At 41.9% G+C, this 15817-nt stretch overlaps 1 protein-coding gene across 6 annotated transcripts in view; it reads left to right on the plus strand.

Annotated features, from left to right (window-relative positions):
- The window catches only part of TAFA4 (TAFA chemokine like family member 4), a 337579-nt gene that overhangs the window by 63455 nt on the left and 258307 nt on the right, over positions 1-15817 (plus strand). For 4 of the 6 annotated variants that reach the window (XR_008999278.1, XM_057507570.1, XM_057507565.1 and 1 more), the window contains exons 2-3: positions 6550-6685; positions 12233-12348. The exons of 1 other annotated variant lie outside the window; for it this stretch is intronic. Coding sequence is in view for 4 of the 5 variants with exons in the window: in XM_057507570.1 (XP_057363553.1) it covers positions 6672-6685; positions 12233-12348 (130 nt within the window). In the remaining variant the exon portion in view is untranslated. The remainder of the gene's footprint in view (positions 1-6549; positions 6686-12232; positions 12349-15817) is intronic. One more of the 6 variants, XM_057507575.1, reaches the window with a different exon arrangement.

Genomic DNA, 15817 nt, shown 5'->3' on the forward strand with positions numbered 1-15817 from the left:
CAGTACATGCAGGCTGACTATTCTGAGCATCCTTAAATAGACTGGGAGCTTCAGGAGACTATTTTGTGGACTTGTGTTATAGAAGTAACAGGGAGAATCAACAAATGCTGAATCCTGTTCTGCTTGTGTGTATTATACGTAATATTCCAGATGAATAATTACCATTTCATTTAGAAGCTATTAGTGTATTTTGATTGAATTATTTTTGCGATGCTATTTAGTGTGAACTGTCCCTTACATTATATAGTATCCTACATTTATTTGGGAATAGTTTACATTCTGTTTATAAACATGGCTTTGTTAAATAATTAATGTACTTACAATAACCAGTTAACATGGTAGCACAGTCAAAAGACTTCCCTTTTTTTGACACAAGAGGGCACTGTTGTCAAACAAAAGATGATTTCAAGGTTGAAAACGTAATAAAGATTTAGAGTAAGCTTTTCAGAAGCATTTATCCAATTAGTGGATGAAAATAGCCAATATTGTCTGCAATAGGTATTGTCTTGCTATGTAATCCTGCTGAACTGTATTTAGTGTGTGTGCTTATATATATCTATGAGCTGTGTGTTATCAATAGTTGAATTACACTGTATTTTTCCTAAAATGCTCTATGTGTCATTGTTATAGGTGGAAGACCCCCTTGGCAGTTGTGTAGTTGAACTATTAGTTTACAGGTGAGGAATGTGGGTAGCATAGGGGTTAAATGATCATTTGGGACCGAAACTAGAGATTTACATTTATTCATTTATTTAACAAAACACTTTAAACACCCACAGTGTGCAGGGCCTTATGTTAGAGACTCGAGTAGAAGAGAAATAAGCTTATCATCTCTATCTTCAAGGGGTTTACATTCTGGTTGAAGTGAACTGCCTCCTCTCCCTGCCCTGTCACAGCGATTCACATAGTAGAGGTACTGTTGTCAATATTTATGTACAACTTTTTAAGTGAAAATCCTTTATGTAGAAGTTAGATCACATCACATACAAACTTTTCTGTGTAACCTCCAAAATATTAGGTTGGTTTATTATGTTCAAATCCTTGGATACTCTGTTTTGATTATTTGAAAAATGAGAAACGAGAGGAAAATTTCCAATTAAAAACTGGTCTAATTAAAATAAATAAATCCTCTGTAGTAAGGATAATTGGGCCTTGAGAGATTTATGGCTAAATTGCCATTACCGTTCACATTTGTTGAGTCCCAGACCTGGGCAATTTCACTTGGACAACAAGCTGCAGAGTTGTGCTGGGTTTCCCTGAATTTGGTGAGTGTGTTTTATTTTATGTCACTTGCCAGTTTATCTTCTCTGTTTAACATGTGCAGGCTCTCAGTGACCGTAGTGATGGTGGCTTTTGTGCTTTTCATGGTCCCTGGAAGGCTGGAGTTTTTCTTCACTAGCAAAATGCACCCTTTGCCCATACTTGCATTAGAAAGGAATGTGTCCCTGCACTTCAGTAAGGGAGCTGTGTAGTTTTAAGGAATTTCTCAGTTCTTAAAATGACAGTGTGTGAACCTTACAACCACACAGCACATCTATTTAATTTATTTAAATCATCTCGGACTAGAAGAGCCTGTTTAAAGGACTCCCTACCACCTCATTTAGATGAGATGGTATTGGTCACGCTTGAAATTAAGATGTCATTTATAAAATTCTTTAATATTTAATTGACAGTTACTGTCTTTAATGGCTCATTTACGACATGCTTTAGCATCTTGTAAAATGGTTCAGTAGTAAATTCTTCATAGGTGTTTTTAAGGAAGCAATAAAAAAAGTAATTTGTGGCATGTACATACCACATTTTGGCAGAAAAATGTGCCCACTTTAACATACGATGGCAGACATACTCTAACTTACAAAGCAGTTGCCTGCATCATGTGGTGCTCATAAATGATAGCTCAGTGGAGGCATCAGCCATGTGTCAGTGTTTGAAATACACTCATAGGAGCATCAGTAACCTATTAAATACATTTACTTTTATCAGCACACTCTTATAAATATAAGAAGCTCATTAATCCTTGCCTTGTTTCAGAATGTATTTGTTAAGAAAGAGGTTACATTTGGTTTTGTATACTTTTGCAGAAAGGGGTTTGAAAATTTCCAGAAGACAATTCAGTGTGGTTTGTGTTATTTAAGCAACTGGAAATGGAAACATCTTTCCTCACTCCTGTCTGGAGAAATGGTGAATTATTTTATGTAGGCAACTTCTGTTTCAAAATGCCCATTGGTGACTGGGAAAGATATCACTTAGTTGGACTATCTTTTCACCCCTTTTCCACTCATAAAACTTAAAAAAAAAAAATTTTCCAAACCCACGTTGGTTGCTCATTTATAAAACATTTCTTACCTCTATCAGATTATTTCTTGATGGATTAGAAATTAGTGTGGAAAAATGATTTACCACTGTGTCTAAGCTCTTCAGGGTGACACCTCTTACATCGTTAGCTGGAGGAATTATCCCTCCTTGTGCTGTGTTACCCGAGGGGCTGAGAACTGAAATCACCAGGTCATCCCGGTAGATCCCACCCCTGGAGGTCACATGAACTGGTGGTGAGTTTGGAAACAGCTCATTATTCAGACGTGCCCGTTCAGGAGGTGATGCAAGATGGAGCTTGAAAAACTCTTCTGCTAATGGGTAGGCAGGAAAGGGCAGTGTGTTTAGTCCCATGGGGAGTGTTTGTTTTGTTATTAAGCCAGAATCTGTCTTGTATTGTTGCAAAAATGCTTCGGAATCAGAGTTTATCAGGAAATGAGTCTGAGTGGATGCACAGACAAAAATCCATCTCTTTTTTGGTTTTGTTTTGATGCTGAATTCCTTCATAGAAATCAACAAAAGTAATGTAGCCTTCATATGTTATATTCTGGCTCTGGTATGTTTTTGCTGACATGTTTTAGAGGGGTTGTGATCTAAATGAACTTGTTTTCCATCTGCTTGAAAAATGGCAACTTCAGCACTCAAGGCCTGTAGAATTCTGGTGTGTTTGGTCTTAATTTAGAAAATGACATAAGCCTTTAATAAATCTGCAGCAAATCAAAATCATGGTTTTTCATCAGCGTTTCAGAGAGGAGGCAAAATTTCTTTAGGGGTTAATATAAAACATTTTAGGTTTCAAGCCAGGATCTTCTAGGAAATATAGTCCAACTGCCTATATGCGTTTGTCCACAGATGGGATTTTTACCTTCAGGTTGATGATCAAGGTGTTGAATTCCTGAAGCAAGATGGATTTATTTTTAGTCTGTTTACTAAAGTATGAAAAGGGACAAATGCCTTTTGGAAATAATTTTACAAGAATTGAAACAGTAGGCGCCTGGCTGCCAGATGGTTTGAATTTGAATCCTGGCTTAGCCACGTGCTAGGTGAGTGACCTTGGGCAAGTCACTTCACTCTCTGTGCCTTACTTTCCTCTTCTGTATGTCTGGTTGTAAATAAATCCTACTTTTAAGTTAATTGATATTTTAAAGTACTTAACACAGTGCCTGGCCCACAGTAGGCACGATGTAAGTGCTTTTTAATAAAAACAAATAAACTTTTCTGGGGGCTTGGGCGAGTGTTCAGAGTCAAGTTAACCAGAATGTTCCAACTACCAGCTCTCCCCACTGTTTAGCATGGGGCATAAATTCTAGCTCATTTCAGTAGACTTAAGAACTGAAAGCTTTTAAATAAATACTTAATGTCTTATTTTGATGTAGTTTTTGACTTCATGAAAAGGAGGAATAGTACAAAGGGCTCCCGGATACCCTTTATCCAGATTCAGTGATGGCTAACATCGGGCTCATTCACCCATTCATTCATGCATTCACTCTTTGCCGCCCTTCCTTTCCCCTTCCTTTCAGTTTCTCTCTCTTATTTTCTCAGAATCATTTGAAAATAAGCTGGAGGTGTACCCCTTTTTCTCAAATATTTCAGGGTATACATTTTTTTGTATAGTAAGAACATTCTCTTTCTTAACTGTAGTAGAATGATCAAAAGCAGGGGTTTTAGTGTTGATAGAACACTAGTTTACTCTTCAGGCTCTATTTAGAAGTTAATTGTCCCAGTAATGTTCTTTATAGCTATATGTGTGTATATTTATGTATATGTATGTATGTGTGTGAGAGCTTCTTCCTGAGAATTAAACCTGTGTGTGTATATTTTTTTCTGGCCCAAGATCCAACATAGGGCTACAGGTACATTTAGTTGCCAGGTGTGTCTCCTTTATTTGGAACAACTCCTCAGATTTTTTTTAGTCTTTCATGACCTTGACACTTTTAAAGAATACAGAACAATTATGTTGGAGAATGCCCCTCAAATTGAGTCAGTCTGATTTCTCCTCAAGATTAAATCCAGGTTTTAAAGTCATTGTGTTTACTGACTTTAAAAGGAACTGTGGTACTTCATTATTGTAGATTTTGAGACAGAAGCGATGAGGAGAACTTGATGCTGTACAGATTGACACATGTGGATGGAGGTGGACGTGGCAAAACTGACAGAAGAGATAGTCCCAGGGTGCTTATCTACAAGAAGTAAGGGACTCTGTTCTCAAAGGAGAATCCCCGTGGGGAATTCACCCCACTAATAGCAAAGGCAGGCAGATCGAGAGAAGAAGAGGGAAACGCTTGCTCTTGCCTTGATAAGAAATCAAGTGTAGGCAAAATTCTTTTTTGTGTGCAACAGAAATAAATTAAACATCTGAAAACTGGCCGCCTCTGCCCGTAGACCTCCAAACCTCTTGGAGGCGTAAACAGGGATTCTGCATTTGTGTCATGGGAGAGTGACTGTCTCCACATAATCCCAATACATAAGGTGAAAGATGAAAAATGTCTCCCAGAATCCAAATGCTGAGTCTTTTTCGTTCATTCTGGGGATGATCGGACACATTACAAATTCTTTTCCTTTTTAGTTCTAGATATGGACAGTGCCTTTCATCATTGCAAGTACTGAGACTCTTCAAAACCGAGTGACTTTTGAGGCAGACTGGCAGAAAGGGCTGGGCTCTCATTGGAAAGCGAGAGAGAAATGAAATGATTGACAGCAAAAGCTTTTGGGGCCAAGCACAAAATTGCTGATGGCTGGGACCATATGCTAAAGTTTGGAAATGATAAGAAAGAGTTAATCCTTTTAACTAAGTGCCTAGGGTACACTCTGGGAAAATCTGCCTGAATGAGTTACTGCTCAGCCTAAAATTAAACTCCTGGCTCCTTGTCTGGCATACAAACTATTAGATCACATTTCTTTTCACTGATGGATCCATTTTTTTAATGAATTGAACAAAGAATCCCCGGTGGTTCCTTTTGTGTGAAGAAAACAAGATAAATATTAGCTAGGAAAGGTCATCTTGGTTTCTAAATTGTGGGGAGTTCGTTATGATGGATTCTGATGAATTATACTGTGTATTTCTTTCCAATAACAGAAGGTCACATTGTGCCCTTGGGTGGACATCAGGGCAAACATAGTTAATAAAGTTGGAGCATCTGGGAGATGAACATTCTCCACTGTTGTTGTTTTTTTTCTAATACCACATATTTATACAGTTATTCAAAGCCACTTGCCTCTCTCTGAGCTAATCACCGAGGCCTGCTCCATCTCTCTCCTGGAGCCACTAAGGAGTGGGTCTTTAAGTCTATCATCTAACATGCTGTCTAGGCAAACATGTAATTATCCTCTGGGACTTCTGAAGAAGAGAAAAAAACCAGCTGTGCTTTATGGTAGATTTGTAATGGGTTCAACAGGATTCTAAAGTAATTAGACTGCGTATCATTTTTGTATAATATTTGCAACTTTAATATTTATTGACGCACATCATTATTTCTCTCTGATGTCTCTACCCCCTGGGAGGGATGGTTGTATTTAATTTAGCAATCTTAAAAATGGTGTAGTTTCATGTTCCGTATTTTTCTTGAGATGTCTTCGGGTTGGAATCCCCTCAGTCCTTCTTGTAAAAATGTTTTCACTAAGTAGAAAAGTCCTTTCAGGCTCGCGCAGTAAAGGAACATGCTGTGCCGATCACTGCGTTAACGGGTGACCTTTGTACTTGGGTGTGGTGCTTTACGCCGGAAAGACATGTGCCCTGTGCCTCCCATGAACATTTTTCAAGAAGCATCTTTGGAGATTGTCTGGGATCCTTCTCAGGTTTATGTCACACAAAGCTGGGAATTCAGATCCTCATGCTGGCTTTTGCACTGCTCTGTAAACCTGGGCAAGTTGCAGAACTCCTAGGAATGAGTCATCTCCAGTTTCCATTTTCATTCCATGGTTAATGAAACAGGGAGGTGAAATTCTGCATCATGAATGGTTTGGGGCTCTCTGTCAATTTTTCAGTGCCTCTTCTGCTGAGGGAACTTCTACTTAAAACTATATTTTAACTGATACGGGGCTAGTGAGTGTGCAACACCCACTCTGACCCCCATATATTAGGAGAATTTACAGATGGGGATGTGTTTGGCTGTGTACTGTGCTCCTGTGTACTGCAGGCATCATTGTAAAAACATTACTTTGCTACTAGAAATCTGCATCATTTCAACATTAAAATGCTAATGGTTGCCTGCTTTTTTGTTTTTTTTTTTTAAATAGGTCTTTTAAGCTAAGATAATTTTTTGGAACTGCAGAAATGGTCGGTCCTAGCTACAAATGGGAATTTGGAGTTGCTCTGATGTACATCCTGGAATAATTGTGTTTGACTGGAACTGAATCTTATGAAGTCTCCAAGGTAAAAGCATTTTTACACTTACCTAAGGACGATAGCTTTATGAAACATTAAGAATTTAACAAAACCGAGTATCCTAGAGTTGACGATCCTTTACGAAAGTCTTTTTGTACATTGCATTTTTGGGAATTTTGGGAATTGTAGTTTTCAAAATTTTATATCTCTGAAATTATTTCAGTTTGTAAAGCAGTGTTTCGGCTTTTCAATAGGGTGAAAGCTGAGACTTTTTAAGATAAACCAGTTTTGTTTTATGTTGGGATAAAAATGTTCTGCATAGAAGAAATTAAAGTATCATAGTAGATGAAGTAGGTTAGAGATTCTCCTACTGGGAGTCTGGATTATTGAATGAAATAAGGAATTATCGCTGAATAGCTACCCAGACATTTCCCCAGGGAATTGTAGCTTCTGTTAAGTACATGCTTGTCCCAGGCATTGGGGAACCTGTTGCTGTTCTCCAGGAACCTGGTACTCAGAATCGTTTGTGTAAGAAGGGGGATCACGGATCCCCACCTGAGATTTGGAATGGCTGCCCTTAAGACTTTTCATTTGGGATTTATTGTTGGGCCTCAAGGAAGAAATAGAGACCATTCTGAGAATGTGGGGCAGAGGGCATGGAATTTAGGGAGCTGGTTACACGTGTGTCACCAGATGGGGGAGTCAGAGAGGTCAAGCGGAAGACAGGGAGGCAGCCTGGAGGTCAGCAGCTATCCTGGGGCCAGTGGGACAAGGGAAGGAACTGGTGTTCGCCCGTGCCCAGGGGAAGGGGCCTTCAGCAGGAACGGGAACAATAGTGGGCCCTGTTGGTGGGAACTGGCCCTGTGGAGAAGTGGCTCCTGTGTAGATGGCTGCCCAGGACAGAGAACCTGTGGGGAAATACTTCAGCCTTCCCCTGTCCCCCTGGAGGCTCCAGCCAGTGTCTTTCACTGGTTAAACCCAGCCAGGAGCCAGTGGGTTCAGGAGACTGGGAAATAAATGCAGCCTACAGGAGTCAACCAGGGGAAGAGAAAAAGTGGATCTGAAGGCAAAGCAGGCCCACGTTGGGATAGGTTCCTATTTGAAACCTCTTCCCATGACATTTTAATGCATATAGCAGGGGCTATTTATACCTCAGAGGGTGGGTGTTCTCCCACAGCCCCCACAGAATAAATTATGCATATGCTGTGGGATCTTCTATTGCATCTGAAGGTGGGCAGTAGTGGGCAGTATGATGCAGTGCCCAGCTGCCTCTTCCGGAATGAATGGTTTATTTCCTCCAGTGTTGGGAGTGCTGCAGAAGATGACCTATAGCTTCTTTGAATTGTCCTCAATTCATAGAGCCACCTTGCCTACAATCACCCCTATTTTTAGGAGCAGCTCATATCCAATGACTGATAGACATGGAAGCCTGGCCCCTCATCCTAGGGGGGTTATCTGACACCTTTTCTTCTTTCTGTCCTGCTTTCTTCCCTTTTTTCCCTCCCCTTCCCTAGGGGATGATCCTAAGAGCATCCCTCAGTTAGCCTCCTGCTCACCAGTTCCCACCTTAGAGTTGGATTCTTAGGGAACCCAGCCTTTGGAACTCAGATCATCTCAAATATACTCTCCGAAATTGGCAGAATCCATCTAGAAAAGTTTAGGTGATGCAGGGGCTGGAAAACAGGTAGCAACCGAATTTACTTATAGGTTAGGTAGAAGAGATTCTAGCTCACCTGAAAGACCTAGTCTGAATTTTAGACTCTAAGATGGGTGGGATATTGAGGTAGAGGCAGGGGAGCCCACTCACTGAGCAGGCAGAAGTGTTTAATGGTATGTGGCACAGCATAGGAGAATTAAGAGTTGGGCATTTGGAAATTGGATTAAGAACAAGGCAGTCGATTCAGAACTGGGTTGAGTCAGATGGTTTTTACAAGGAGAGACAGCAACTTTTGCTCACATCTCAGAGGGTGGATGATGGATGCATGGACTGGGCAGGGATGCTGGCCCAACGGTCTCTCTGGGAATGCCAACTGAAGGAGAGGACAGCTAGGGAGGTTTTGCTTTGCTTTTGGGTAATGTTTTACTCAGAGTCCTTTTTCAGTGATGTAAATCCTGTGATTGACCTGTGTCTATAAACACTTAAAAGATGGATCGAGTGTCCGGTTGGACCTTTGCAAACCAAATGCACGGGTAAACTTCTTTGAATGGATTGTTTGCCCCATTTTCGGTAGACAGAGTTCTAAGATGGGTATCCTCTTATGTTCACGACCTGTGTCATCTGCTCCCCTTGGGGTGGGCACTTCTGTGAGTTTGGCAGGGTTCACTCCTGTGGTTAGGTTATGGTTATATGGCGAAGATGAAGGGAACTTCCAGATATAATTAAGATCTCAAATGAGTGGATCTTGAGTCAGTAAAAAAAGGGAGGTTTTTTCTGGGTGGGGTTGACCTAATTAGGTGAGCCCTGGCAAGGGGCGGAGCCTTTCCCAGAAGAGGAGATTCAGACTGAAGGGGCCATGTGGCGGAGATCAGAATGCTGCCTCTTGGAGCTGAGAGCTTGGCTCATAGCAAGAACCCAGGCACCTCGGCTATATGGGCCCCAGGGTATGGGCTTTGCTGACAGCACGAAGCTTAGAAGCCAGTCCTTCCCCAGCTGAGCCTCCAGATGAGGACACACCCGGGTGACACCTTGGTTACAGCTCTGGGAGTCCCTGCACAGAGGACCCAGCTAGAATGTGCCAGACTCCTGACTTAATGGAAACTGTGAGATAATATGTTCATGTTGTTCTAAATTAAGTCTTGCCATTTGGGTTTGTTACATAGCAATAGAAAACTAACACTGCATTCATCTGATTACTTAAAATTCTCCCTTTTGGCGTAACAACAAACTGGAAGCCAGGGAGCTTGGTGCAGTGTGCAAATGTATTTTGTTTGGTCTACTCTGTGTTCTTAAAACAAAACAAATGGAATTAGTTGCCAACATAGAAAATGTGCAAGTTGCACATCAGAATCCAATTTCCCTTGAAAAGTTATTCCTGGCATCCCTGGGCTCACATTTATGTGCCGCAGCACCTGGCTGGTGTGGTGGCAGCTGGGCCAAGACCGGTCCATACAGCTGCTGCAAACCTGGGCTGTGGGCCCAGCCAGCCTGCACATTCTCTTGCAGGCATTCGAATTTTTGACCCTTGCGTAAGAGAGAGAGACATCTTTGTAGCAATGAGATCAATTCCTGATACTGGAGTGAACAATTGGAATTTTAAAATATTGTGAGTGGGACAGAGCACCTGGTCCCCAAATTCAGCCAATATGGAGTTTTGAACCTCTATGCTTTAATAATAATTTAATTATTAATATGTTAAGCCCACCCTAATAAGAAATATTAACAATCTCCTAAAACAATAATATAATTAAATAATATATTATTATATAAATTATAAATTACATAATTTATATATAATTATTTATGTAATAATTATTATACTGTACATAATAAAAGGCTCCTGGACACCCACGTTTTCTTCGCCCCCTTCTGAACTGTGCCTGGGGTTCCATCTCCCGTGTGTGTACGTGCTGGGGTCGGGGATGGAAGGCATGCTTTGAGAAGTTAAAGGGCCTTCAAAGCAGAGAGACCGGATGCCTCCATGTCAGTTTAGAGTGCTCCGGATGTCCACGGTGAAGGGCAGAAAGCAGCCAACTGTTGTGTCCCTTTTAACACTGAGTTCTTCAAAGATGATCTTAGCACCTTGTGCGCCCTGGCGGCTTCAAACGCAGACTTAGTCTCAAATCAGTGAGCGATCAGATGCCTTTTTGATGAGCTCTATTTGACTAAATTGTGGGAGTCCGAGAGAGGGTTGGCGGCAGAGCCTGCTCAATGGACTGCAATCCGGGCACTAGGTCTCCAGGAATCAGGGGCCTGGTTGAGGGGCTGCGGGGCCGAGAGCCATGGACTAGCAGATCCTTTCAGAACTTCCTCAGGAGCTTTGTCTCTAGTGTGACAAACAGGAATCCGATGCCCTGGACCATGTCTTTATCATCTGCTTTGGAATGTTTATGCATGTCCTGTAGATAAAAGAAGGTGGATCCTTTGACCCTCTGGGGTGGGTCTTGTTATTATAGGCATCATGAGATGTGCCAGGCAGAACCTAATAGCTCTGGAGTTTCCAATGCCAAGCACTCTGACTTCTGTTTGAAAAAAATTAAGAAAGAGCGAACAAAAAAGTTAGATTCTGATTGTCCTGAAGGTCAAAAAGGGCGGAAAATTGGGTGGGGTGTATGCATTTTTAATCTTTCATCTACTCTTGTTTTGGGATGGTTTCACAATAGGCCACACAGCCACATTTGTAACCGGAGTTGTCTTTGAGGAGCTGTTTTAATACTGTCCATTCACATGAAATTAGATTTATTTTTTCCCCAGCTTTAAGGAGATGTCATTGACACATACCATTGTGTATGCTGAAGGTGTACACTGTGTGGATTTTATACATTTGTAAACTGCAAAATGGTTACTGCGCAGCGTTACCTACCACCTCCATCCTGTCACCGAAATACTGTTTCTTTTTTGTGGTCAGAACAGTTTAGATGTATTCTCTTAGCAACATTCGAATACAGGATGCAGGACTGTTAGCTACAGTCACCATGCCGCACATAGATCCCCAAACTTGTTAACTTTAAACTGGAAATTTGTACCCTTTGACCAGAATCTCCCCATTTTCCCTCAAACCTTTGATACCCACCACTCTACTCGTTTCTCTGAGCTTGTCTTTTTTAGGTTTCACATATGAGATCCAACAGTATTTGTCCTTCTCCGTGAGACTTATTTCACTTAGCATAATGTCCTCAAGGTCCCTCCAAATTGGTGCAAATGGCAGGATTTCTTTCTTCTCTGGTGGCTGGATAATAATAGTCCATTGTGTGTGTGTGTGTGTGTGTGTGTGTTTATCACATCTTTAACCATTCATCCTTTGGTGTCTATGAAGTGAAGTTTATCTTATATTCACCTGTACTTGTCCATATTCCCACCAAACTTTGAGTCTGGTTTAATAAACTATGAGGCCCATCTTCTAGGCCAGAGGGCGTGAGTCCGCAGGGAAGCCAGGAGAAAGCTCTTGGCTCAGTGTGAACGTTTCTCTGGTTTCTTTCAGGTGCAGAAATCACGTATATTTTTTTTGTATCCATCTCTGAGTGTGTAGCTTTTAACTTCATGATGTGAAAGAGTATAATGCCCTCAAGCTCCCTCCAAATTAGTGAAAATGGCAGGATTTCTTTCTTCCCTGGTGGCTGAATAATAATAGTCCATTGTGTGTTCTATGGGGACCCCCATGTTCTATCGGGACAGTGCATGCTACACCCTTAGGGCTCATAAATAGACATCTCACCAAAGTGTGTTGCCAGTTTGGAAAACTCTTAATTATAAAAGGTGTTTGTTGAAAATTGAGTGAATGCACAGCCCAACTAAGGTGTGGCAGGCCTTCAGTTTGCCTGGGGAGACATGGCCCCGCACCTCGCTTCTCCCCTGCTCCCCCCTCCTCCCCAGGATCACGTTTGCTGAAGAGCCTCACCTCCCGGCACTCGCTGACCCGTGTCCTGCTCTCCCTCTAGGATGGGGGTCTGTGCAAAGTCGGTGCTGCTGTCACACTGGTTCCTGCTGGCCTACGCATTCGTGGTGTGCGGTAGGCTGATGTCCGCCTCGAGCCAGCACCTCCGGGGACACTCAGGTAAGCCCTGTGGGCCCATCCTGTGCAGCTGAGGTCAATTAATAAAACCCTCTCACACGTCAGAGTCCACACTTTAGGCACAGGTAGTCGACAAGAGCTTTTGATGGTGTGTGAATAATCAGAGGAGGCATGAGATACATCACAGCAAAGTGGTTTAACTGTTTGATGCTTAAAGAGTGTTGTTCCGGACATCTTTTTAAGATGTTCACCAGGCTTGTCTTTTGTCTTTTGCTTTCCTGGGTGCACTTAATTTTTTTGTAGTGATTTTTCTCAAAGAATCCTGGGAAACCAGCAGCCCTGTGTGTGTATCAACTCCTGCAGTTTCCTTTGAAGGTAGAACATCTTTATTCATAAACTTAAATTAACACAGAACTATAGTGACAGGAGCTTTTAGATAATTTAAGACCCTTTTCAAAAGCGTGGAGAAAAGACGATGAATGATTTAAAAAAAGAAAGAAAAAAAAAGCTGTGGTAATTTTTGTGAGGGACCTAAAATGGGGTATTTCTAAAGTTTTATAGAATCATTCTGATCATTTCTGGTGAGACCCATGTCTATACTTGGCTTATTTCTAGAGAAAGACTAGAATAGTCAGGTATCTCTGTGCACATGCTTGAGTGTGTGTGTGTGTGTGTGTGTGTGTGTTTCCTCCTTTCCTTGTTATATCTATATTTAAACTAGGAGACTTCTCCATGAATTGTGTTTTCCTGAATAATTCATACTCGTCAGTGGACTCTGCCAAACAATTAATTTACTGTCTCTTGCTTTGGTAATTTGAGTCGTGGCACTTCAGGCATGCTTTTGACTCCCTTAGTGAGAGCGTGAGGTTTGAGCCGTCAGCCACATTTGTCTCAGAATCATAGATTCCCTCTCCCCAGGGTCTTGTGTGTGGAGGAGTTTATTAGATAGCCTTCCCCTCAGGCAGAGATCAGGTCATGCTCTCCATGCTGTTATTCTGATATTTTAGGTGTAGGTGTAATTTTAAACTTACAGTGATTTTACAAATCTCTCCTGACTCTATTTTCCCTCCTCAAGTGAGAGTTTGAAGAAGACAAGAAAAATAATCACTGACATTTTAATGCGGTGTGTAGCCACTGTGAAGTGCCCACAGCTAGTTGGCCACTGTGCTGAATATCTCTGGACATCTTGTTCCCAAGGATAGAGTGGTTGAAGTCATTAGTCTTATCTGTGTGATTCATATCTCTTATCTTGGGTGGAGGTGGAGAGTCAGGGCAGGCAAAGCTTTTCAGTGGGTTAGGCTATCAACAACAGAGTTTTTGATTTCTAGGAACTAGGCTTGAGGGGTTGTGTTGCAAAGTGATTAACGCTTGAAGGAAAGCCAGGACATGACGGAACCATCAATTTTTATCTGTGTGGCCATCCTGGCTTCATCCCATAACCCTTTGAGTTTGTAAAAGGGAGAATTGTAGGGGTAAATCTCAGTAAAGATTAGAACTGTATAAACAAGAAATGTGAACCTTCCACATACCAGGTGCAACAGCAAGAGGGATGGTGAGAAGTCTGAGCAAAGCCTTTACAAATGGAAAAAAAATGGAATTTTCATCCTGGAATATTTGGGTTCTCAACGTATCCTCCAGATTTTGGTTTCTCTGGCTTTGCATAGATTCTTCCAGCTTTTGTCTTTGTAATTTAATCCCTCACACCCTTCATCTTGACCGCTGTCGAAGGAACAGGCTTGTTTCCTGCCTGCAGAGAGCGCTGTTCTCTCCTGCCTATTGCCTGGAGATCCACTTTCACGAAAGAACCTCCATAGGCAACCTATCTGGCCATCTGCTGATCATATATCCATTGAGAGTTAGGGCCTCTGAATCCTACTGGGAAATCTTAACTCCCTCCCAGGTTTCTTAAGCTGTGTCCCTGATAAATGGAATATAGTGGATACTAAACGGATGTTAATGAACAGGCTGATCAATGTTGTCCATTCGTCATTCTGTGATCAGTGATGTAGTTTTTTTACTGGTGGTAGAAATTCTGAACAATAAAGGCAAGTGTGAAAGAAATCCTCTAGGAAAACACAACCAAGAGGAAGATAACCTAAAGATATTGGCTCACATGACCATGGAGGCAGAGAAGTCTCAGGATTTCAATTTGCCTGCTTCACTGCCAGAGTGATGTGACCTCACATCACTGCCAGAAAAGCCAGTGGTGTGCTTTGCAGGCCTGAGGTCCAGGGGGCTGATGGTGTAGATTCCAATCTGGGTCTGCAGGTCCAGGAGCCAGGAGTACAGACCCAGACATAATGTTTAATCAGATATCTGGGCATCCCATGGCCCAGTCAAGGTAACACATAAAATTAGGCACCACAACTGTCTAATGGAAGCTACAGAGCCGTTAACTGCAGAAGGCTGTGTGTGAATATCCAAGACGGCGCCTGACACTGTCCCAAGGGCTCTGTGGTTAGTGCTGGCCACGTAAAGGAACTGCGGCCCCAGGAAAACCTAGTCAGAAGCGTATTGAGTGATTTTAATGGCTTGGATTAGGAGAGAGTCTCCTTGATGGCTGTGTATAAACAAGGAGAGATATTTTACAAACTCTTTAGGATAGAGGAAAAGGTGGGACTCTTCCCCAATTTTGACAGATGGAGTGTTAGCTCTGGATTGAGGTTTCATTTTAGTTCAATAATAAACGCCACCTAATTTTCATAGGGTGGGTAGTAGAACCTTTCTTAAAGGCAAATGGCATTGGTGAACTTCCACAGGAGTCCAGAGATGGTATTTTTAAGGAATCAGCACAAAAGACCATTTTTATTGTTTTAAAAATTCTACTTGACATAATGGTTGAGTAAGAGACCACATGGACTTCCAAGGCCTTAAGCCATGGATTAAAAAAGCTGAAGGGGCCGATGGTGGGTTAGTTTCTTTTGGAAGCCAAAGTTAACTCTTATTTCTTCCCCTCACTATTTGTGCATTTGTGCCTTTCTTCTTTTTTTTCCTTCTGTAAGCGGCATTGTTTACCCTCAAGAGGGCAGCACACGTAACATAGTGGAAAGATGCCACAGGGTCAGAAACGTGAGGCATATGGAGTCCAGGGATCTTTGTGAAAGTTGCATTTGTTGTGGAGGTAATGAGTTTGGGGCACAGAGGATCCTGTATCTTTGAGATTTATTCCTGCACATGTTTGAACACATGCAAAAAATTTAAACCTTCTGCTTTGAAGATAGACTGATAACTACTTTCCTGCGGTAACTGAGAGCTTTAAGGAGGACCTGGCTTGGGTGTTTGCGTTCCAGCAAATGCTGTGGTGCATACTCTCTAAGAAGATGTGGTTGGGCATAAAGCCTCCTATTTCATGTATCCTGTCCAGGTATAAAGGCCCTGAGAAGCTGGAGCACCCTGGGAATGAGGCAGTAAAGGGAATCACATGTTTGGGCTCTGGAGGCCAACGTAATCCTGGCACACCCTGGCTGTGTGACATCTTCAAGGCCACTTACCCTCTCTGAACTTTCATCTG

This window comes from Manis pentadactyla, chromosome 1, assembly GCF_030020395.1.
Source record: "Manis pentadactyla isolate mManPen7 chromosome 1, mManPen7.hap1, whole genome shotgun sequence".
Classification (NCBI taxonomy): Eukaryota; Metazoa; Chordata; class Mammalia; order Pholidota; family Manidae; genus Manis; species Manis pentadactyla.